Here is a 24,714-nt window from a genome sequence, read left to right on the forward strand (position 1 = left end):
TGAACTCCTGACCTTAGGTGATCCACCTGCCTCAGCCTCCCAAAGTGCTGTGATTACAGGTGTAAGCCACTGCACCTGCCTATTTATTTTGAGATGGAGTCTCGCTCTATCACCCAGGCTAGAGCGTGGTGGTGTGATCTTGGGTCACTGCAACCTCCACCACCTGGGTTCGAGTGATTCGCCTGCCTCAACCTCCCGAGTAGCTGAGATTACAGGCATGGACCACCATGCACAGCTAATTTTTGTAATTTTAGTAAAGACAGGGTTTCACTATGTTGGCCAGGCTGGTCTCGAAGTTCTAACCTCAGGGGATCTGCCCACTGTGCTCCCAAAGTGCTGGAATTCCAAGCGTGAGCCATCACACCCAGCCTTAATTGCTTCTTTAAATGCTATCAATGGTTCTTGTGCCAACAGCTGTGCTTTAAATTCCCCACCACTGTTTTCCAATAGAATTTAATGTAGTCCAATATGTAATTTTAAAATTTCTAATAGTCACATTTTAAAATGTGCTGTATATACTATCTTCAATTTCTTAGAGCACATCTCAATTAAGACTAGTCACATTTCAAGTGCTCACTACTCATATGTGGCTATTATTCTGTAGTATATTATGCCATTCTTGTGTTCCTATAAAGAAATACCTGAGACTGAGTAATTTATAAAGAAAAGAGGTTTAGTTGGCTCACAGTTCCGCAGCTGTACAGGAAGCATCGCAGCATCTGCTTCTGGGGAGGCCTCAGGAAGTGTTACTCATGGTAGAAGGCAAAGCAGGAGCAGGAAGAATAGAGAGAAGGGGGAGGTGCCACACACTTTTAAATGATCAGATCTCATGAGAACTCATTATCGCAATGACAGCAGCAAGGGGATATGGTGTTAAATCATAAGAAACCGCTCCCATGATCCATTCACCTCCCACCAGTCCCCACCTCTAGCATTGGAGATTATAATTCAACATGAGATTTAGGTGGGAATGAATATCAAACTGTATCATATGGTACCGTCCTAGACCGTGCTTAAAGGCATCTTCAAGGACTCCAAACAAGTATCACAGCAAATCAAATCTGCCCAGTAATGTGCAGGCCCTCATACAGAAGCCACTCTCCCACCTCAGCCTCCTGAGCAGCTGGGACTACGGGAGCACACTATCATACCCAGTTAAATTTTAATTTTTTTGTGCATGGAGATGTGGTTCTTATTATGTGGCCCAGGCTGGTCTCAAACTCCTGACCTCAAATGATACTCCCACCTCAGCCTTCCAAAGCGCTAGGATTACAGATGTGAGCCACTGCACTCAGCCCTGTTTTTCTTTACATCAGAAAGTGATCTTCAAAATAAGTAATTTTTTTGGCCCATTATACTACTTGTAATGGAAACTCATTATTTGACATCATATTTTCTTCTTTTTTCTTTTTTGAAATGGAGTCTCGCTCTGTCTCCCAGGCTGGAGTACAGTGAGGTAATCTAGGCTCACTACAACCTCTGCCTCCTGGGTTCCAGCGATTCTCCTCCCTTAGCCACCAGAGTAGCTGGGATTAAAGGTGTGCTCACCCATACCTGGCTAATTTTTTGTATTTTTAGTAGAGATGGGGTGTCACCATGCCAGGCTGGTCTCAAACTCCTGACCTCAAGTGATCCACCCACCTCGGCCTCCCGAAGTGCTGGGATTACAGGCATGAGTCACCGTGCCCGACCCAGCATCTTATTTTCTTAAATACTTAAAAGAAAGAGAAAAATCAGTGACAGCAAAAACAAAAAGCAGTGAGTGACTGTGTCAAACCCTCTGGTATTAAACAGGCTGAACATATTTACTTTATATTTATTTATTTGTTTGTGTATTCATTTATTTATTTTTGAGACAGAGTTTCACTATTGTTGCCCAGGCTGAAGTGCCATGGCACAATCTTGGCTCAATGCAACCTCCGCCTCCCAGGTTCAAGTGATTTTCCTGTTCCACCCCCCTGAGTAGCTGGGATTACAAGCACGTGCCACCACACCTGACTAATTTTTGTATTTTTAGTAGAGACGGGTTTCCCCATGTTGGCCAGGCTGGTCTCAAACTCCTGACCTCAGGGGATCTGCCTGCCTTGGCCTCCCCAGATGCAGGATTATAGGCGTGAACCACTGCACCCAGCCTACTTTAGAGGCAAAAATCGTAACTACATACTCCAAATTTGGGAAACTAGCTAATAAAGTTAGCAAAACATCCTACATTGTCTACCAGGAACTATTGGTTATTTTATTCACAAAAAAATGTATCAACACATGGGGAAAATCACCTAGAAGAAACCTCATCAGTTCATATAACAGTCTTAAAAAAAGGAAAAAGGCTTCAGTGGCACCAGTCTAGGCGAACCTAGAGCAGTGTCCAGTTTGTGATGAGCCACATCCAGAATGAAGTGGGGGAGCTCACAACTGGACATCTTACTTAGCAAATACCAAATCCAGGCATGTCAGATGGGACAACTGGGGGAGGAGGTCTGGTGGGCTGTGCAGCTGGGGGAATCTTCACCAAAATGACTAGAGAAATAAGACGAACAATTATAACTGACAGATAGGAACAGCCTGCTCAGATACGCTAAAAATGAGTCAGGCCTTCAGGATGATGACAACTTTGACAAGGATTTTGGAGGTGACAACAAATGGAAAGCTTTATGTATCCAGTTCAATACAACTGTTATTAGAGCCCCCAAGGATTTGATGCATTTAGCAAATGACTATTTTATATGCTTTTTAATTTTCAAATGCTTTCATGAATTCATAGTCTTGAAAGGAAGACATGTCTTCCAAGCTCTGTGAATCTTACAAAGTCTGAGTCCTAAGGGAGTTGGTGGTGGTGGGAATAGCTTGTATTTGCTAAGCATGACAATAGTGTGGCAAAGATTTTAAGACTGTGCCCCAGCTGTGAACAAACTTCGCCAATTTCTTCCTTCAGAAAAATGAAAATACTTTTTTTTTTAAGATAGAGTCTTGTGCTGTCACTCAAGATGGAGTAAAGTGGCACCATCCTGGCTCAGTGCAATCTCTGCCTCCCAAGTTCAAGCGATTCTCCAGTGTCAGTCTCCCAAGTAGCTGGGATTACAGGCACCTGCCACCACACCTGAATAATTTTTGTGTTTTTAGTAGAGACAGGGTTTCACAACATGTTGCCCAGGATGGTCTTGAACTCCTGACCTCAAGTGATCTGCCTGCCTCGGCTTCCCAAAATGCTGGGATTACAGGCGTTAGCCACAGTGCTCAACCTGGAAAAATGATAATAATTCTTATGCTGATTCTTTTCGTTGTTGTTGTTGAGACAGAGTCCTGCTCTGTCGCCCAAGCTGGAGTGCAGTGGTGCGATCTCAGCTCACTGGGAACTCCACCTTCCCTATTCAAGCCATATTCCTGACTCAGCATCCCGAGTTACAGGCACATGCCACCACGCCTGGCTAATTTTTTTTTTTTTTTTTGTATTTTTAGTAGAGACAGGGTTTCACCATGTTAGCCAGGATGGTCTCAATCTCCTGACCTTGTGATCCACCTGCCTTGGCCTCCCAAAGTGCTGGGATTACAGATGTAAGCCACCGCACCCGGCACAGCTCATTCTTATCCAGCCACCCATTCTCAACATTTTTTTTTAATCTAGTAAACTGATTTGTTGCAATTAAGTCAATTAAATTTATTTCAAAAAATTCTATAATTCAGACTTGCCTGTATTTACCTGTTTTCTATTTAGAAATAAGATTGATAAAGTATTTAAATTTTACTTTTAGTTATAATTTGCTAAGTGGATACAGGAATTTAAAAAATGAATTTTCAGGCCAGGCGCAGTGGCTCACACCTGTAATCCCAGCACTTCATGAGGCGGAGATGAGTGGATCACTTGAGGTTGGGAATTCAAGACCAGCCTGACCAACATGGAGAAACCCCGTCTCTACTAAAAATATAAAATTAGCCAGGCGTGGTGGTGCATGCCTGTAATCTCAGCTAACTCAGGAGGCTGAGGCAGCAGAATCCCTGGAACCCGGAAGGCGGAGGTTGTGGTGAGTCGAGATCGTGCCATTGCACTCCAGCCTGGGCAACGAGCAAAACTCTGCCTCAAAAAAGAAAAAAAAAAGTTGAATTTGCATTCTCCTAACATTCAAAAGGAATATTACCAGAACTGGGAAATTTCAGAGGGCAACTGGAAATGGAGATGAGAATAATGTGATTTAATGGGTAGGTGGAGAGATGGACACACCAGGACAATTTTGAAAGTTTATGTATCAGGTCTGGCCATCCTCTAGAAATAATAAACAATTTCATTTAAACAAAAGTAACATTTCAGTCAATAATGAAGGTAATTTTTCTTATAAATCTAAATTTCGATTTATTTATTTATTTATTTTTAGAAAAGTATCTTGCTCTGTTGCCCAGGGTGGAATGCAGTGGTGTGATCACAGCAGACTATGGCCTTGAACTCCTCTGCTCAAGTGACTCTCCCTCTCACCTCAGCCTCCCTAGTAGCTGGGACTACAAGTACAAGGCCAGAAAACTAAACTCTACTTCATTTCTAGTTTAGGGTTTCAGTCTTTTCTTACTTCTTAATCAATTATTTGGACATATTTAAATGAAAAGAGAATAAAGAATCTTTTTCTTTTCTTCATGATGATTAGGAAATAAATTGTTCCCTGGGTGTGGTGGTGCATGCCTATAATCCCAGCATATTGGGAGGCTGAGGTCAGGAGTTCAAGACCAGCCTGGCCAACATGGTGAAACACCATCTCTACTAAAAATACAAAAATTAGCCAGATGTGGTGGCAGGCACCTGTAATCCCAGCTACTTGGGAGGCTGAGGCAGGGGAATCATTTGAACCCAGGAGGTGGAGGTTGCAGTGAGCAGAGATCGAGTCATTGCACTCCAGCCCAGTGACAGAGCAAAGCTTTGTCTCAAAAAAAAAAAAGAAAAGAAATTGTTCCTCCTTAATTAGCTTGATTTAATTATTCCATAATTAATACATATGTATGAAAATGTCACATTGTACCTCATAAATATATGCATTAAAAATAAAATAATTTTTAAAAAAGAATTAAAATAGAATGGCTCCTCAGACCAGAGAGACGTGAACTGAGCCTCAGGAAAATGGCAAGCTGCTTCTGGGTCTGTCGTGAAGCAGTTGTGTGACCACAAACAAGCGCCTTGACCTGCAGTTTTCTTCACCTGTAAAATGAAGGCTTTGCTTTAGGCAGTATTCAGGTTTGGTCCAGCTTTAACATTTTGGGATTCTAGACGAGGAGAAAGACTCTTATTCAGAACTTCATTTCCTCTTCAACAGGATAGAATGAGAACTCAGAGGGTGTGACCACTAAACTCTCTTTCCTGAGACTTTCCTGGTCTCATCTGGGCATTGACTGGTTTCCTTACATGTCACCATGAGGCATTCTTCCTGGCCACCAATGTTTTGTTTAGACATTCCCATACTATCTACCAAGAGTCTTGCAATTTGATTCGAGCTTAACTGTGGTCAGCTCTGAGTTGAAATTTAAGTGCACAACCTGACACCAACGTCTGTACCTTTGTTTCTGGAATAAATGGGTAACCTCTGAGGTGGAGGCGAGAAAAGTAATAGAGCCAACAGCCCGTCTACTTCATAAGACATCGATGAATTGAAAAAAGAAAACTCTTTGCGGACCCCATTTCTTTTTTTGTTTCTTCTTTTTTTGAGACAGAGTCTCACTCTGTCATCCAGGGTGGAGTGCAATAGCATGATACTGGTTCACTGCAACCTCCATCACCCAGGTTCAAGCAATTCTCCTGCCTCAGCCTCCCCAGTAGCTAGGATTACCGGTGTGCCATGATGCCTGGCTAGTTTTTGTACTTTTAGTAGAGACGGGAGTTTCACCATTTTGGCCAGGCTGGTCTCGAACTCCTGACCTCAAGTGATCCTCCTGCATCAGCCTCACGTAATGCTGAGATTACAGGTGTAAGCCACCATATCTGACCTGCAGACTCCATTTCTCAAGTGAAATTCTGTGGGGGACCTTCACTGAGATTCACTGAGGCTCAACACACCCATCAAATGAACTTCTGGTAAATGATTATAATGGAGTTCAAGGAATCATGTTTTGAGAAGGTTGAGAAGGTTGTTTCATTGACAAATGTTCTTTCTCCTCAGAACTGAGCCCCTAAAATGTGAGCAGACTCACAATTGCCCTTCTCGAGAATACCGTCTTGCCCACTTCACCTTTTCCCAAGAGCGCCATCTGCCTTTCCTTGGTTGGGTGCAGGATGCTGCCTCCACAGGGCCACAGAAGCCATTGTTCAAGAAGTGCCAGTTCTTGGGCTTTTAGCTTAATCCGTCTCCATGTTAGGACCTAGAGTTCTGTGTTCTCCTTATTTCCCCATCAATCCCCACAGCAGAATGCATTCCTTTTCCAAATATCTCCAGCACTTGACCATTCATCTTCCCATCAGATGTCAGTGAGAGTCTATTAAATGGCCCAATCTTGAAATCCTTCTAATGAAATCAAATGAGAAATCAACCTGTGAAACAAAACCTAGTTACATTTAAGTCTCTCCATTTTCTTTAGTTTCTCTCTGCTCCAAGTCTTGAATATAAAATGGAGAAAGGGTTTCAGCGACAGATGGCAGAGGATAATCTTTCATTTTGTCACAAAGTTAACCCTCGAAGGGGCCTGAAAAGACCTTTCTCTTGAAATTCAGTGGCTTCATATTTCCTTGCTTTTAACTGGGTGGAAAAAGCTCGTCTCTGATTTTCAGAGAACATGTCTTTCCTTTAGGCCAACCCACATCGCAAGACATTGGATGAGGCTGACCTCTCCATTCTGATTTATTTATTATGCTTGTGGGTGCCTTGCACATTTTAATTAATGATGATTTGACTGCTTGAGCCCTAGCGATAAATACAAAAACAGGGCTATTAAAGATGATCCAATAAACAAACCCAAGAAAAGCTGTCTTCCAATGTTATTTGTTGCCATTTTTAAAGGGGACAGATGACTAAATGAAATACAATACTGAAATTAATTTTTAAGGATGATAAACAGCAACTATAACCATGACTAAAAAATGCCCTTTAAATCTTATACTGGCTAAGAAATCACAATTCTATGTCCAGATAAAGCATTTGTTTTATTCCTTAAACAAGTTCAGCCAAAGAGGGTTATAATTTAATGAGTGGAGAATTCTTGTATTAGGTGTTTTAGTCTTAAGCCTGTCACTAAGACCAAATAGCTTCCAACCTTAATTAACAGATGACAAAGAAGCCAAGTGACAAATTATCTTTCGGGCAAAATCCTGAGCATTTTTTGATCATTTAAGTGAAAGGAGAATCTAGATGGCTCCAGGTAAGTAAGGAGACAGAACATTCACTCAGAGTTAAGGAAATGTTAAAGAAAGAAAAATCTTAAGCTGGGCCTGATGTCTGTGCTAAGTCACAATACATGAAGGTAAAAGCCTTCATGTTTGTATTTGGGGGCACAGCACATCAAGGAGGATGGGTCTCTATGTGGTTTTGCATAGTGGTAAGGATGGAGAATGTACACAGAATAGCAATGTAGGGACACTTGGATTGCATTAGAATCCTGAACAGAGACGAGCCATTTCTGCTCATGTTAGCAATCTCTCCCAAGCTGCTCTCCTACACCTAAAGGCTGACTCCAGAGACAGTGAGAAGCAAGAACAGTCTCTCTGTAAGGAACGAGGGGGTGGAGAATTGAAAGGAGAAAAGACCGATGTTGAAATCTGGTTCTCTCACATCACACACCATTTCCGTGATGGAGTAATTGCTTCTTCTGTTCCAAAAAAAAACGAGACATATATCCCAGGTGTGGGGAATATTGGAATCATTGTTTAAGAGGACAGTCAATTGAGGTAGCAAAGAATAACAGGAAAGGATTAGAAGAAAATAGAGGGGCTTTAAAACCTAAACATGGGATTTTCTTCTGTTGAATGCCTGAAGGCTTTCTAGCGTCCTCTCTGTTTCTGGGCAGTGACTCAAGACTGGGGACACCCAAACCTCCCACATAAGTTTTCATCATGTAGTTCCCCTTAAAGAAGGAAACTCTTCCTTGGAAAATGATTTTTTTTTTTTTTTTTTTGCCTCTAGCAAAATGCAACCAAGAGCTGCAATGAAGGACAACATATTAACATGTAAAAACCTTGAACACTCATCCACACATTCTTCAAATTCTAGAAATGAGTTTTCAGAAAAACTGTTTCAGATCTATAGTACCATAAATCAATTTTGTTATGAGGGAAACTATCTTTTGTGTGCCCCTGTAAAGACCACGCGACCATGTCCCACATTTTTCCTCCCAAAGTCAAAAAATCTCCAAATCTCTGATTTACAAATTTTGGAAAGGGGTTAACTATCTGTATTCAGATTTCACAAACTTTAGGGGCGGGTGACGGAGATGAAGCAAGCAGCAGCACAGATTAACATCGTAATAGAATGTGACACAAATCCAGCTCCCCAAAAATAATTAGGGAAGATGATTCTTGAACAATAGAAAGGCTGACCTTTAAATTACTTACGTAAAGTGTTTAATATGATGTCTGTTCTATAGTAATGCTTAATAAATCTTTACTAACAAAAAGGAGTTTTAGGAAGAACAGTCACAGGGCAGAGATCAGAACAGCTGAGCAAGGCTAAATAGCAAAAAACAATTTTGAAAAGGTGTCCATCTCCATCACCTCAGATATTACAGAATCAGTTAAGGACTGAGAAGCGGCCTCATGGAGATCTGGCAAGGAGTTCATTGCTGACTTTGACGATAACAATAGTTAGTAAGAGGCTGAAGATGGAATCAGATGCCAACAGGGTAAGGGAAAGAATGAAGGCATGAAGGGAAACCTTGCAGGGAGGACAAAGTGACAGAACAGACCAAGATAAATTTCTTTAGAATGGGGTAGATCAAGCAGATTAAGGAAAAATGGTAACTATGTTAAAGCCCCGTGATACTCTATGTTGCTTGGAAGGGCTAAGGCATATAGTTCTACCATAAGCTCAAGAGTTCAGAAACAGGACTTCTGAGGAGTCCAAATCTAGTTATGGACTCAAGGTTTTATAGTAAGTTCACTGCATCCATTGGGCAATTATTTAATGATCCCTGGGACTCAATCCTTCAACAAAGAATACCAAATATGAAGAGTATAAAATACTATATTCCATAAGCATTACTATAAAAAATCCGTAAGTATGTTATCTGTATCAAGCAGATAGAAAATGCTTTGAAAGTAATGGTGATAGAAAACAGTGATAAGAAAGTGTTAAGTGTTATCAGCAAAATGGTTGTTGCAATGACTGCTACATTATGCTATTTTCTCCTAAGGATATTATACATTATTGTTTTTCAAATTTCAGAGGCTGGGGCTACCGGACCTGGTTAATACAAGAGTAGGGGAAAATTAGTATTCCTACCAGTGTGTCATCTTTGAAGCAAAGGAGTGATTTCAGAAATGAAGAGGTCACAGTAGAAGTGGCAGAATAATAATGCCTCAATAATCAGTGAAATTATCTTGAGATAATGAATGCTTCTAAGAGGCAGCAGGAGTGGGGGATGAGAGGAATTAAGTGATGAAAACGGCCCTACCTAAATTTTCCCATAATGGGGTTATACAATAACCTGTATCTGTTGGGTTAGAATAAACTATCTTAATATTAATTTTGGTAATATAAAATTTCTTTTTTCTGAAAGCATCTTTTATTTTTGTAATTATTTTTAAAGGAAAGTTTGAATAAGCTTTGTGCATTCTTGTTTTTATTCTTGCTAACTTACTTTTTGTGTCCATATGGCTACTCAAAAGTTAATGAAGTGATAATTTTTTTTTTTTGGAGATGTAGTTTCACTCTTTTCCCCCAGGCTGGAGTGCAATGGCATGATCTCGGCTCACTGCAACCTCTACCTCCGGAGTTCAAACAGTTCTCCTGCCTCAGCCTCCCAAGTAGCTGGAATTACAGGCATGAACCACCAGATCCAGCTAATTTTTTGTATTTTTAGTAGAGACGGGGTTTCAGAAGGTCTTAAATTCCTGATCTCAAGTGATCCACCCACCTCGGCCTTCCAAAGTGCTGGGATTACAGGCATGAGCCATCGTGCCTTGCTGAAGTGGCAAAATTATACTCAGTAAAAGAGAAAGGAGTAAGGGAGGTGGTGAGAAAAAGAGCACTGAGTGAAAGCCTTCATTCAAGACTTTCATACAGAGTTTAACAGCTAACACTTTGATAATATTGAGTGTTTACATGTACAAGTGTGCTACATAAATATTACCTATAAAGTAGATATTTTTATTCCCCACTTTGCAGATGAGAAAACTGAGACTCGAGGTTATTTGCTCGGGTCACAGAGCTAGTAAGTGATAATGCCAGTATATTAAAACTTAGACCTAAGTGCATCCCTGCTCTTAACCACTGTGCTATCTTGCTTCCCTAAAAACTCTAACTGCAGATCACTTTGTGTTACCAGCATTTGGACCTTAGAACCTATTCCCATGACAGGATTTCAATGGCTCTTGAGCACTTTGCTCTCCATGACTTATCCAGGAACATGCTGATATTTCCATTGTTGACATCATCCCAGTGCTGCCTGCAGTTGTGTTTCCTCTTATTTATTTTCCTTATTGGAAACCAGATGTTACAATTATTAAATGCAAACAGAACTGCTCAGGAAAACAGACCTTCATGAAGGCCATACGCTTTAAAGACTAACATAAAACTTCCCCCACTGCCTTAGGAATCACAAAAGGATGAAGGGCAGGAGACCCAGAGAGAGATTCTGTTGTCCTGACCTGAGCAGTAGACTATTCTATACTTGTTCACCAAGAATGAGTAGCTGGGATAGTAGAAATCTAGTTTAGGAAATATCATCCCTGTGTGTTAAGGTATGTAAAATGTGAGGAGAATAATTAAGAACCTAACAGGTAACACAGTGATTAAGAGAAGAGGACTCAAATGAGATTGCTTGTGTTCAATTCTGGTTTCATCACTTACTAGCCAAGTGAATCTTTGCGCAAATTACTTCAATTTCTCCAGATGTTAGTTTCCTCATCTGTACAAGAAATAATAACAGTGCCTATTTTATAAGATTGCTGTGAAAGTTTAATATAATATTCTATGAAAAGCTGTACATAATAAGTGCTAAATAAATATTAGCTATTTGTTAACACAACTTGGGAAAGGGGGTGGTGAGGGCTGTATTGGCTTCCTAGGGCTTCTGTAACAAATGACCACAAACTGAGTGGCTTAAAACAATAGAAATTTATTCTCTCATAGTCTGGAGCCCAGAAGTCTGAAATTTATGTGTTGGCAGGAATTCACTCCCTCTGCATTCTAAGTGTCTATATCTTTCCAATCTCTGCTTCCATTTTCACTTGGCCTTCTCTGTGTTCCTGCTCTTCTGCCTCTTTTAAGGACACTCATCATTGGATTTTAGGCTCATTTTGGCAGTCTAGGATGATCTCATCTCAAGATCCTTAACTTACATTTTTCCAAATAAGGTCACATTTACAGGGTTCAGGTTTTAGCACAAGGACCTATCTTTTGGGAGGCTGTCATTCAACCCACTATAGGTATTCAGGAACTTTCTCACTTCTCTTTTAACTACCTTCATTTGACCCTTGACCAGGTACAATCCTTATGCTGTTTCCTAAATGCTGACGGTCCTTTCTTGACTTAGTACACGTTTATGAGTGCTAACTCTATTAGGCTTGGTGCCATGGAGGATATAAAAATAAAACATCATACTGTCTGGGCATGGTGACTCATGCCTGTAATTACAGCATTTTGGGAGGCCAAGGTGGGCAGATCATGAGGTCAGGAGTTCGAGACCAGCTTGGCCAACATAGTGAAACCCCATCTCTACTAAAGTACAAAATTTAGCTGGGTGTGGTAGTAGTCCCAGCTACTTGGGAAGCTGAGGCAGGAGAATTGTTTGAACTTGAGAGGCAGAGGATGCAGTAAGCTGAGATTGCACCACTGCCTATGCAACGGAGTGAGACTCCATCTCAAAAATAAATAAATAAAATAAAAATAAAACATCACAAACCACAAAGTAATACAAATCTGCTGTGATCAAGACCATCAGAGAAGTGCAGATGAAACCACTTAGAGGATGAGAGTTAACTTTGAAAATAAGCTAGTAATTGAACCAGGTGATGGGTACATATAGGCATGTAGGTTTGGGGTGCGTAGGGTTCCTTCTACACAAGTGGGAGGAATGACGGGAGCAAATGCAAAGAAGTAGGATAGCATGGAGTATTTATTGAAAATAGCAAATTGATTTTGCTTTGGAACAGGGATCAGTAAACTGACCCATCCAGCCCACCATCTGTTTTTATATGCATCCTGAACTAAGAATAATTTTTATATTTTTAAATAGTTGAGGAAAAAAACAAAAGATAATTAAAAATTTATGACATGAATATTATATTAAATTCAAATATTAGGATTCATAACTAAATGCAGCCATACTCTTTTGTTTATATATTGTTTATGGCTGCTTTCACACAGCAATGGCAGAGTTGAGCAGTTGCAACAGGGACCACATGACTGAAAAACTTAAATATTTTCTATCTGGTTTTTATAGAAAAACTTTGCAGCCTGGTATGGTGGCTCATGCCTATAATCCCGGAACTTTGGGAGGCCAAGGCAAATAGATTGCTTGAGTTCATGAGTCTGAGACCAGCCTGGGAAACCTTGTCTCTACCAAAAATACAAAAAATTAGCCAGGTGTGGTGGTGCACACCTGTGGTCCCACCCACTTGGGTGGCTGAGGCGGGAGGATCACTTGAGCCCTGGAAGCAGAGGTTGCAGTGAGCCGAGATCGTGCCACTGCACTGCAGCCTGGGTGACAGAGTGAGACTCCGTCTCAAAAGAAAAAGAAAAAGTCCTAGCAAACTAATATACTATGTTTTTGCCTTTACATATAAGTGGGCAATTATCATGTTTTCTCTTACCAACTTCAATACCTTCTCTCCCTTTATACATTCATTTTGGCTTATTCATTGTCTACCAACTCTTCTTTTTAAATATGTTTTCCAGGCCGAGCGCACTGGCCCACACCTGTAATCCCAGCACTTTGGGAGGCTGAGGTGGGTGAATCACAAGGTCAGGAGTTTGAGACCAGCCTGGCCAACATAGTGAAACCCAGTTTCTACTAAAAATACAAAAAACTTAGTTGAGTGTGGTGGCAGGCACCTGTAATCCCAGTTACTCAGGAGGCTGAAGCAGGAGAATCACTTGAACCTTGGAGGCAGAGGTTGCAGTGAGCCAAGATCACACCGTTGCACTCCAGCCTAGGCGACAGACAGAGACTCTGTCTCAAAAAAAAATATGTTTTCAAAATATTGTATCCATTGGTTCAGCAATTCTACCTCTAGGAAACTTTGATACTAAGGAAATCATCCTAAAGAAGCACAAAGCTTTATATTATACAGAAAAATTTGCATCCCCGTGATGCATATCATTTTCTCCAGTTTTAAAAAATGTTATACTATACATAATTTATTTTACAAAAAAGTCAACCCAACATAATACATTTATGATAAAAATTTCAAATAATGTGAAAAATTATAAGCAAAAAGTAAGACTTTCTCTTACATTTACCCAGAAACCCACTTCCCAAAGAGTGGTATAAGAGCATATTATCTGCACATATGATTATAAATATAAATAAACTCATGTATATATTTCTAAAAACAGAAATGGGGAAACAATTATATATAATAGAATAGTTTCACTTATGATATCATGCATATCTTTCTACGTTAATTCAATTCCTTATCCTTCCTTCCTTCACTGCCTTTGTAACTCCTGCCCAGCTTAAGAGAGCCAGGTTGTCATCTTGCTGACATTAACTGTCCTTCCCTATCTCTCTCTTCAGTGTTCTTTCTCCAGGTTCACATAGCACCCTGAACATAGCTAATAACTTCATATATGACCACAGTTAAGAGCAATGGCACTAGGGTCACACTGCCTGGGTTTTAATCCTTGTGTATTTATTTCCTGTTGCTGATATGACAAATTGCCACAAACCTAATAGCTTAAAACAACAAATTTAGAAGTCAAAAGTCCTAAAATCAAGGTGTCAGCAGGACTCTTCTTTCTGGAGGCTCCACAGGAGAATTCACTTCCGGCTTCTAGAGGCTGCCTATATTCCTTGGCTCATGGTCCTTTTCTCAGTCTTCAAGGAGGTTAGCAGTGTGCCATCCAGAGAGCAAAGAAGCCTCTCTTTCCTTCCCTTCCACCCTTCCTCTCTCTTTGTGTTTTCATTATCACAGTTTCTTCTCTGACTCTGACATTGCTATTTCCCTCTTATAAGGACTCTTCTTGACATTGGGCCCACCCAGATCATCCAGGATAATCTTCCTATATCAAGACCCTTAACTTAGGCTAAGCACAGTGACTCACACCTGTAATCCCAGTACTTTGGGAGGCCAAGGCAGGCAGACCACTTGAGGTCAGGAGTTCAAGACAGGCCTGGCCAACATAGTGAAATCCCATCAGTACTAAAAATATAAAAAGTAGCCAGACATGGTGGCATGCACCTGCAGTCCCAGCTACTCGGGGGGCTGAGGCAGGAGAATCACTTGAACCCAGAAGGTGGAGGTTGCAGTGAGCAGAGATTGTGCCACTGCACTCTAGTCTGGGTGACAGTGTGAGATTCCATCTTTAAAAAAAAAAAAAAAAAAATCCTTAACTTAATCATACCTGCAAAGTCTCTTTTTTCCGTGTAAGATAATATTCCATTTTTACCATCTTACTTTAAGGGTAATTTCCATGCAAGATAATATTTGCAAGTGCTGGGGATTAGAAGGTGGTCATCTTCAGGGATCCATTACTCTACCTGCCACACTGGGCAATGCCATCTTATTAGCAAGGCTTGCCTCAGTCTCAACAGCTATCAAAAAGTACAGAGTAATCATCCCTACTCATAGGTTGCTCTGAGGATTCAGTAAGTCCATACATGTGAATGGTGCCTGGAACATCATGTATGTTCAATAGTGGTAGCTATTATTATTACCATCATTATTTTAGATGGAATCTGACTGTGTTACCCAGGCTGGAGTGCAGTGGTACAATCTCGGCTCACTGCAACCTCCACCTTCTGGGTTCAAGTGATTTTCCTGCCTCAGCCTCCTGAGTAGCTGGGATTAGAGGCATTCACCATTACACCTGGCTAGTTTTTGTACTTTAGTAGAGATGGGGTTTCACCATGTTGGCTGGGCTGGTCTTGGACTCCTAACCTCTGACGATCTGCCTGCCTCAGCCTCCCAAAGTGCTGGGATTACAGGCATGAGCCACCATGCCCAGCCAGTGGTAGCTATTATTATAACTACATAATTAACGACTTACCTCTTTGCTCTACACTAGACTGCTAGTTCTCAAAGGAAAAAATCAGAATTTTATATATCCATGTGTTCCCAGGGTAGAGCACAGGATCGAGGATGTATTAGATGCTCAATAAATTTTTGTCAAACTGATTACTCCACTTAAAAGACTATTATTTAGCCAGCAAAAATTATAGAGAATTTGAAATATTATGAAAAACATCGTCATACATTATATTGTCATACAAAGTCAGAGCTGCTTTAAATATGCAGGGCTACAAATTATACATAAAAATAGACTGGGAGGAAATGTCCAAATATTAACACATTAACAGTTGGTGCTCTTGGAATTGGGAAATGATGGATAATTTTTTCTTCCTGATTTTTTTTAACTTCAGATTTTCACTATTGAGCATATTCCTTTTCAATTTCTGAAACTAATTTACATCTCATTTACACACACATATCTCTTGTTCACTAAACATCAGAGGTGACATTATACATCAAGTCAACTTAACCTCTGAGTTACTGCCTGGCTTGCAGTTCTGAGTCCAGCACTTACCAGCTAAATGAACTGAAGAAGTTGCTGTTGCTGTTTTTGCTTCATGTGAGAGCTGAAGAGAGAGACCATCCACTCACAGGGCTATAGCAGAGTCCAGTAGGCTAATGGCACATAAGGTGCCCAGCATGTGACAAGGCACACACAACAGGCATGGAATAAATGTTAGCTGTTCTTCTCATGGTTACTGTTACACAGAGAACAATGCTGTCAAACACACACAGAAAGAGCTTTAAGGAGCCATTAGTTCAGAGAGAAGAAGCAGAGAAAATTGGAAATAAAACCAGCTCACTGTATGTCAGGAGCTGTAAGATATTTCACTTTAGCTCTTTTCAGGGAAAGATGTACCAAATTCAACTGTACAAGGGAGTTTATTTTTTTAAACATTCTAAGTTTTTAGGAAGGGAAGTGGTCCTCCTCCCTTGAAATCTCATGCATATCTCCCAGATATAAGACAGATCAAAACAACTGCTCCAGTAAAAACAGGGTTTTGGCTATGTGTTCCGAGCTCCACATCGCCCTCACGGATCTGAGACTTCTCAGAATAATGTGGCAAGCACTGCTCCAACACTAACCAGTTAATGAGTTGTAACTTTCTCAGTTTCTTCTGGGAGCAGGGGCACAGTGTCATCCACACCCTATTGTGCTTTGAAGAGGCAACAGAAGGTAAAGGGCACATTGGGAACAGCTGTACCAGGCTCCTGAACTACTTCACACAGCACTAATGTGTGTCTCAAGCCTGTTCCTTAGGAGCCGTGCCCTTATTTGAGCTGAAGCAACACGCAGGAATTGTCCTCAGAGGCAGGTCCTCCTCAGTCTTGACTGCCCCTTTGTTTACGCATTCATCGGCAGGTGGTGGCTGAATGTTCCCTTTTGATTTCTGTGGCTCAGGAGCAGAGGGCTAAGACATGAGCTGAATAAACATCATATCATTTGGCACTGGCAGGATTCCTGGTAACCCGGGTCAGGCAAGGTTTAAGGAGGATTAGGTTTAGATTAGAAACGGGGTTGAGTTCTTTTTTTTCCCCTGTGGTCTCTTAAGTGCCTGGGGGTTTTGTAAGAGGAGAGTGGGCTGACAGCCTGGGCTCAGTTGCTCCAGAAATAAAAGTGGTGGGTTTGGTGTTCTTTTCTAGCAGACCCGCGCAGCGTGAGTTAATCCTGAGTTTCGTTTCTGCTGTAAGGATGGTGGGCTCTTGGGAATTTGGTGAAAGCTCTAGATCCTTTCTGTAGAGAATTGCATGCACGTGTGCGTACACACCCACACACACACACACACACACACACAGACAATTTTATTTACTTATGGAGCTTCCTGAAACAGTCTGGGCAACTTGTAACAGCTCACACAGCTCACTAATGGGAGGTTGCACTCTTCCCCAAGGTGAGCCTGGGGGGTACCCCACCTGGCTGTCCTCCCCATGGTCGCTCCTCAGTGACCACCCGCCACACTGAATGAACCCTGCTGTCACATCGCCAGGTTTTCTTGGCAGTCTCGCCTTGGAGAGGCTCGCTGGGGGCTCTGGCAGTTGCTCTTGTTTATTACAAAGTCTTGCTCCACTCCCTGGCAACAGCTTGCAAACCAAAACTATTTCATTTCCCAGTTACAAACAGGTTAGAGGAGAGAGGGTTAAAAAAAAAAATGGCAAACACCTTTTGAAGCCACAACTTCGTGGCTTCCCTGGAAGACAGTTTTGTCCTCCAGTGTTCCGCAGCTCTGGATTTGCTTCTAGGGTAACCGTGGGTGTTTCTGTCCTTGAGTGAACAAAATTGCTGGTTGAATTTTTCCTTCTTGTTCTCCGTCTTAGTGGAGGTTTTTCCCCCACCACTTAGAAAAACGGGTGAGGGTGATACTCCCCCTCCCCGCAACTAAATGGACGTTTGGCAGAAACTACAATGTGGATGAAAGGGGGATGGATGCGGGTACCAAGGAAGGATAGAAGTATTTTCCAGTTCTGTAAACAGCTGTCTGCCTCTCATCTTTACCACATAAAAATCATGGCTCAGAACCCCTGCAAAGGAGCGATTAGGCACTGGAAGTGCCCAGTCCACCATCTACTTGTTATGTGACAGTGAGCAAGTTTATTAACATCTCCAAGCCCCAGTTTTCTCCCAGGATTAAAACAGCGCCTGCTGCATAAGGCGGTAGTGAGAATTCAGCGAGAACGTGGGCCAAGTTACTAGTAGCTCTTTGACTCCAAGTGAACATGCAGGAACTATGAATATTATAAACAGATTTTTATGCCCCAGTGGAGCATTATTTTTCCTCTAAAGCACCATCTACCACTGCTATGGTCTGAATGTTTGTGTCCCCCCAAAATTCATAGGTTGAAACCTAATCACTCATGTGATGGTAACAGAAGGTGGGGCCTTTAGGGAATGATTAAATCACAGGGGCATATCTTTCATGAATGGGATTAGTGTTCTTATAAAGGAGGTCCCTGAGAGCTGCCTTCCCCCTTCTGCCCCGTGGGGATGCAGCAAGAACGTGCCATCTATAAACCAGGAAGCACAGTCCTCACCAGACACTGAATCTGCCAGCTCCTTGAACTTGGCCTTTCTAACCTCCAGAACTGTGAGAAATAAATTTCTGTTGTTAATAAGCTACCCAGTGTATGGTATGTTGCTGTAACAACCCAAAGAGACTAAGACAGGTGTCTTAAACACAAACATGGGCTCTCTCCAATTTGTACTAGAAGTTCTACTTGCCACACCTAACTAATTAGGTGACAGCATTTTAGGACCTGGTTCTAATCCTAAATCATCATACCCTTAGCACAAAGGTAAGGGCACTTGATATGTCTAACCTACTATGTCATATAGTAAATGAATTTAAAACATTCAGGCTGGACACGATGGCTCAGGCCTATAATCCCAGCACTTTGGGGGCCAAGGTGGGTGGATCAACTGAGGTCAGGAGTTTGAGACCCACCTGACCTATATGGTGAAACCTCGTCTCTACTAAACATGCAATATTAGCCAGCTGTTAATCCCAGCTACTTGGGAGGCTGAGGGAGAAGAATCACTTGAACCCGGGAGGCAGAGGTTGCAGGGAGCTGATATCGCACCATTGCACCCCAGCCTGGGCAACAAAAGTGAAACTCCATCTCATAAATAAATAAATCAATAAATAATAATAGTAAATTCAGACTCTGCTATTCATGTAACACCACCATCAAGTCAGCAGCGAAGACAGTACAGGCTTTTATAAGAGTAAATATTTATTGGAGCACTTTGCTTGTGCTAATAGATGTCCTAAGCCATTTATCTAGTTTCATCCTTTCAATAACCTTCTGAATAGGTACTATTATTATCATCATCATTTTAAAAATGAAAACAGAGTCTCAGAGAGGTTACGTGAATGTTTCAGAGTCACAGAGCTTGTGTGGATGACAGCTGGCACTAAACTGCAGCCTACTGCAATATGTGGCTTTGGTCTCTTCTAATTTTTATAAAACTGTGTTGCTTATCTTTAAACTCCCTAAAATAACATTGTTCAGTTGAGAAGTTCATCCTCACTCACTTTAACAGGACTGAACATCTCCCCCTAGCAGAATTCTCAGATGGCTTAACACTGTCCAGAGCAAACTCAGCTTCAGATTTATGTAAAGTAACTCACATTGTTTGTAAAACTGACAGATAATTTATTTGTTAACCACCATGCAGAAGAAAACTATGTAAGAGCACACATCCTTCAGTGCTCACAAATAAAAAGGGAGAAGTAACAGTGTTCATTTACATCACTTACAATGTTTGCTATAAAACATAAGAGACAGTTCTTAAAGCCATATACAGACTCATGTGGTAAGGCTTCTGAATAAATTTACACCATGAACTCTAGTCTATTCTCTCATTTCTTTTTTTAAGACAAGAGTCTCACTCAGTTGTCCACTCTGGAGTACAATGGCATGATCTCAGTTCACAGCAACCTCCACCTCCTGGGCTTATGGGATTCTGGTGCCTCAGACTCCTGAGTAGCTGGGATTACAGGTGTGTGCCACCACACCCAGCTTTTTATTTATTTATTTATGTATTTATTTTTGTAGAGATGGGGTTTCACCATCTTGGCCAGGCTGGTCTTGAACTTCTGGTCTCAAGTGATCCACCTGCCTCAGCCTCCCAAAGTGCTGGGATTACAGGCATGAGCCACCGCACCCGGCTTATCCTCTCATTTCTATTGGTCCTGAGCAAGTTTGAGATCTGAACTAAACTTCTTTATGTAATGTTGGTTTTGTTTTGTTTTTTACTCTGATTGTAAAAGTGGTATATGTCCATTATAGGAAATTTAGAAAATGCAGATGTGTAAAAAGAAGCCACTCAAATGAACCAAATTTCTTAGTGTTTGATTTGGACTCAGATTCAAAGCTCATTTAGCTCTGAATTTTATTCAGAGTTATATTTGTGAGGTACTACAAGGACAAACCTTTTGATTCTAGGGTAATTTAGGATATTTTACTGGCCAGGCATGGTGGTCACACCTGTAGTCCCAGCATTTTGGGAGGCCAAGGCTGGCAGATGACCTGAGATCAGGAGTTCAAGACCAGCCTGACCAACACGGTGAAACCCCATTTCTAGTAAAAATACAAAATTAACTGGACATGGTGGTGCATGCTTGTAATCCTAGCTACACAGGAGGCTGAGGGAGGAGAATCACTTGAACCCAGGAAGCAGAGGTTGCAGTGAGCCAACATCATAGTACTGTACTCCAGCCTAGGCAAACAAGAGCAAAACTCCATCTCAAAAGAAAAAGAAAAAAGATATCTTACCATAAGTCATTTTAAAGAAGTCAAGTTAGAAACGAATTTTTTTTATCTGCTCCTAATTGTTATGGGTGAGTATCTAGAGAACTGTTGAATGGGGTAAAAGTAGGCCTGAGACATTCTTCAGTGCTTTCTATTGTATAGCAAACTGGATTCTTGCCTTCTCTGAGCTTTCAAACTGATCTGGGATCTGAAGCTTTCAAAGCTATGATTTAAAAAGACAACTAGAAATGTGATTTCCTACATCTCATTGTTTTTCCATTTTTTTTCTTCCTATTTATAAAGGATTCAAATGCTATACCTAAAAAAAGAAAATTGCAAAAATCAGGTCGTATCTATATCATTTTTGGATATTTGCAGTGTTTAATATTTGCATCTTATCTGAATATGATTCCAAGAACAAATTATCTCCACATACATTTCTTTCTTCTGATAATGGCCATTAGACACTTTAAATCTACTTAAAAGTTATTTTCATTTATGGCTGCATATGAATATGTAATGGAAAAAGATCAGACCATTTAATTTTCCATGTTCTTAAATCAACCATGTTGAACTGACATTGCATGTTCAGAATGTCTCCAATCATATGTTAAAAAAAATAGGTAGACATTAACCTTATATTTTTCTTTCTCTTTCACTTGATTTCAAAGTCAAATTAGAGGGAAGTTGATTTCATTTCACACAGTGCTACTTCCCATGTTATATGTCAGCTAAAGTTTCATAAAGCAATTAGTATTTTCAAATTTACAATCCACAATTTGAGGGGCATTAATTGCTTGGGTAATTATTTGTATGTATATTATTTTATGTATTATTGTTTATGTAATTATTTGTATGTATATTATTTTATGTATTATTGTTTATGTAATTATTTATGTAATATTTATTTACTTGCCTATCACTTCACTTCATCTGAGAACCTCAATGTGGCCCATAAATATTAACTTACTGTAATTATGTTTTATTGCAAGAAAAATAAAATACATAGTTTTTAGTATGTTTTAAATCATTATTAGCTGTGTCGTTGACAAGAAAACTGACATTTAGATTTGTGGCTCTCCTTCCACACTCTCTCATGGAAGCCTGTCTTCCCCTCCTAAACTCCATCTCTCTCTCTCTCTCTCTCTCTCTCTCTATTCCCTTCCACTCAGTGTGGAAGCTGCTTTTCTCTCCTGGATTCCATCTTTCTGGATTCTCTCACTCAGTGTGAGAGTTAGCTGTTTCTTTCTCTCTCCTTCTCTAGTTTCTCTCTCTCTAAATAAATAAATCACTTTCTACAAAAAAAAAAAAAAGATTTGTGGTTATAACTTATCTCTAACTTATAGTTAAATCATTCTTTTTGGTGCCAGTGATGTGCTATCATATGTTGAAAGACTTCTGGCCAGGCACAGTAGTTCACGCCTGTAATCCCAGCATTTTGTGAGGCTGAGGCAGGCGGATCACAAGATCAAGAGATCGAGACCATCTTGGCCAATATGGAGAAACCTCATCTCTACTATAAGTACAAAAATTAGCTGGGCGTGGTGGCACCTACCTGTAACCCCAGCTACTGGGGAGGCTGAGGCAGGAGAATCACTTGAACCCAGGAGGCAGAGGTTGCAGTGAGCTGAGATCATGTCACTGAACTCCAGCCTTGGTGACAGAGTGAGACTCCATCTCTAAAAAAAATAAAAATAAAAAAAGAATACTGGATGATATTTCAGCATTGTGAAGTGATAGCAGAAGAGCCTGATGTAAGTTTATTCTTGCCTTCTTTAAGATTTCCAGTATTTTATCTCTAATATAGTAGGAATGGCTAAATTAAGCATGTAGGATTTTATTTTTCCTACATGCTTAGGGTCCTCCAAATAACTCATTCTCTCACTTCCTAGAATGACCTTCAGTAATCTATCAAACAAGAAAAAAGTCTAATAATTATAATATAGTGCTTACCAAGATTAAAAATAAACAAGTAAACAAACATTCATATGATACCTAGTAGTCTGTCTAGGTTTGTAACCTTTTCCACTGAAATCAACATGTCTGGCTTTTTCCGCCAAATCACAGATCTCTGACCTGTGTTGTTCGTGGTCATCATCTTTGCTATTGCTGTTGCTTTTAAGTTAATTCTTTTAGGGTTGTGGAGTTCCATGCTGTTAATTATAATATGTAATCTCTTGTGTTTATGACATTCTACTTCTTTCCAACATGATTTATAGGTGACCTTATTTTTAACATTTGCACACAATGCTTTTATATTTCAAAGCTGACCTTGAATCTTTGTGTATTCTGTTTGGTAAATCTTAGGTGATGGATCTGGGAGCCACAGGTGAGAGGGACTAAAAAACGGTCCCAGAAATGTGATGGTGGCTGCCATGATTCAACAGCAGGGACATGAAAGCTGAGGCAGAGAGGTGCTCAGACTAGGGATGACGTTGGACTGTAAATCTGAGTCACTGCCTGATCCAGCAAGCTCCTGCGGTGCCTCTGAGTCTAGGATCAAGGTCATCTTTGACTTAAGAGTGAATAACAAGGTCTGCTTTCCCAAAGGAATAAAGATGGGATAAGCCCTCTTTTCCATTTTTAATCATATATTTTTTCTAGCAACATGCTAATTTAATACATCAGTACCTGTATGTCTCTCAACATGTCGATAATCTTAGTCATGTTAACATGCTGATAACTGTGCCATTTTAGTCATTTGGGTTTACAGACTTATAAAACACATGTGCCCCCATGAGGACATATTTAGATGGCTTTCTCATAGTTTCCAACTTGACTACATTTAAATTAATATTAAGAGAAGTAATTACATTATAAAATCATAGTTTCCCAAAGGATTTCTGAGTCCAGATCCCTATTGTCCAAAAAGGTAGCAATTATTTGTCTTCGGGTAGACTGTTAACTTCCTAATTTTCGTTAAGATTAATTCTATTAATTCCTTGGTGGTCCATTCCTATATTGAGTAACCCATTTCCTAGATATCGTCCTAAAAAGCAATGGAACTTCTTACTGAAGCAATGTAAGACTTGTGTTATTATTCTTCAGCAATCCTCAAGAGAAACAGAAAAGTGACCATTTTCCTTCCTTTGCTCTATCCTTCATTTCCTCCTTCATTTTTTTCTTCCTACTTTGTTTTATTTTTATTTATTTACTAGAGAAAGGGCTTGCTCTGTTGCTCAGGGGTAAGTGCAGTGGCACTATCACAGTTCACTGCAGCCTTGACCTCCTGGACTTAAGTAGCTGAGGTCACAGGTGTGTACCACCACAGCTGGCTAATTTTTTTTTTTTTTTGGTAGAGTCACAGTCTACTTATATTGTCCAGACTGATCTCAAACTCCTGAACTCAAGCAATCCTCTTACCTCAGCCTACCAAAGCACTGGGATTATAGGCCTGAGCCATGTGTTCAACCCCTCTTTCTTCCTAATTTATATTCTAGTTAAGGGGAAGTATATAAATCCTGAGCACAAGCCACGTGGCTAACAAGCCAATATTCTACCACCAAGGCTTAAGACTTTTATCTTTACCTGGTTGGAGATTCATCCAAACTCTATAAAATGAAGTGCATAGAAGAATATCTCATGGAAAATGCCCCAGCTTTGGATTTTTTTTTTTTTTTTTTTTTTTTGAGATGGAGTCTCACTCTGTCCCTCAGGCTGGAATGCAGTGGCACTATCTCAGCTCACTGCAGCCTCCCTCTCCTGGGTTCAATCGATTCTCCTGTCTCAGCCTCCCAAGTAGCTGAGATTACAGGCATGCGCCATGACGCCTGGCTAATTTTTGTATTTTCAGTAGAGACAGGATTTGGCCAGGCTGGTCTCAAACTCCTGATCTCAAGTGATCCATCTGCTTTAGCCTCCCAAAGTGCAGGAATTACAGGCATGAGCCACCGCCTCTGGCCTGGATTCAAATGCATTTTTATTCCAGTACGGCTCTTCCATTTTACCTACTTTGACCTTGGACAAGCAAACCTGTTTCAACACGTGTAGAAGAAAGAAAACAATAATTAACTAATGTAAAGATGACGAAGATTAAATTAGATAAGAAATGCAAGTAATGTGCCTAAAATAGTGACTTTCACCTAATAGACACCCTCTATATAAACCAAACT

The 24,714-nt window shown here is 40.5% G+C and overlaps 1 protein-coding gene across 5 annotated transcripts in view; it reads right to left on the reverse strand.

Moving 5' to 3' along the window:
* Positions 1 to 1,096: 1,096 nt before the first annotated feature.
* The window catches only part of LOC144581763 (uncharacterized), a 56,138-nt gene continuing 32,520 nt past the window's right edge, over positions 1,097 to 24,714 (reverse strand). For 4 of the 5 annotated variants that reach the window (XR_013532981.1, XR_013532980.1, XR_013532982.1 and 1 more), the window contains one exon: positions 1,097 to 24,574. Coding sequence is in view for 2 of the 5 variants with exons in the window: in XM_078366583.1 (XP_078222709.1) it covers positions 24,550 to 24,574 (25 nt within the window). In the remaining 3 variants the exon portion in view is untranslated. The remainder of the gene's footprint in view (positions 24,575 to 24,714) is intronic. The other variant, XM_078366587.1, reaches the window with a different exon arrangement.

This window comes from Callithrix jacchus, chromosome 1, assembly GCF_049354715.1.
Source record: "Callithrix jacchus isolate 240 chromosome 1, calJac240_pri, whole genome shotgun sequence".
In the NCBI taxonomy this organism is placed as follows: Eukaryota; Metazoa; Chordata; class Mammalia; order Primates; family Cebidae; genus Callithrix; species Callithrix jacchus.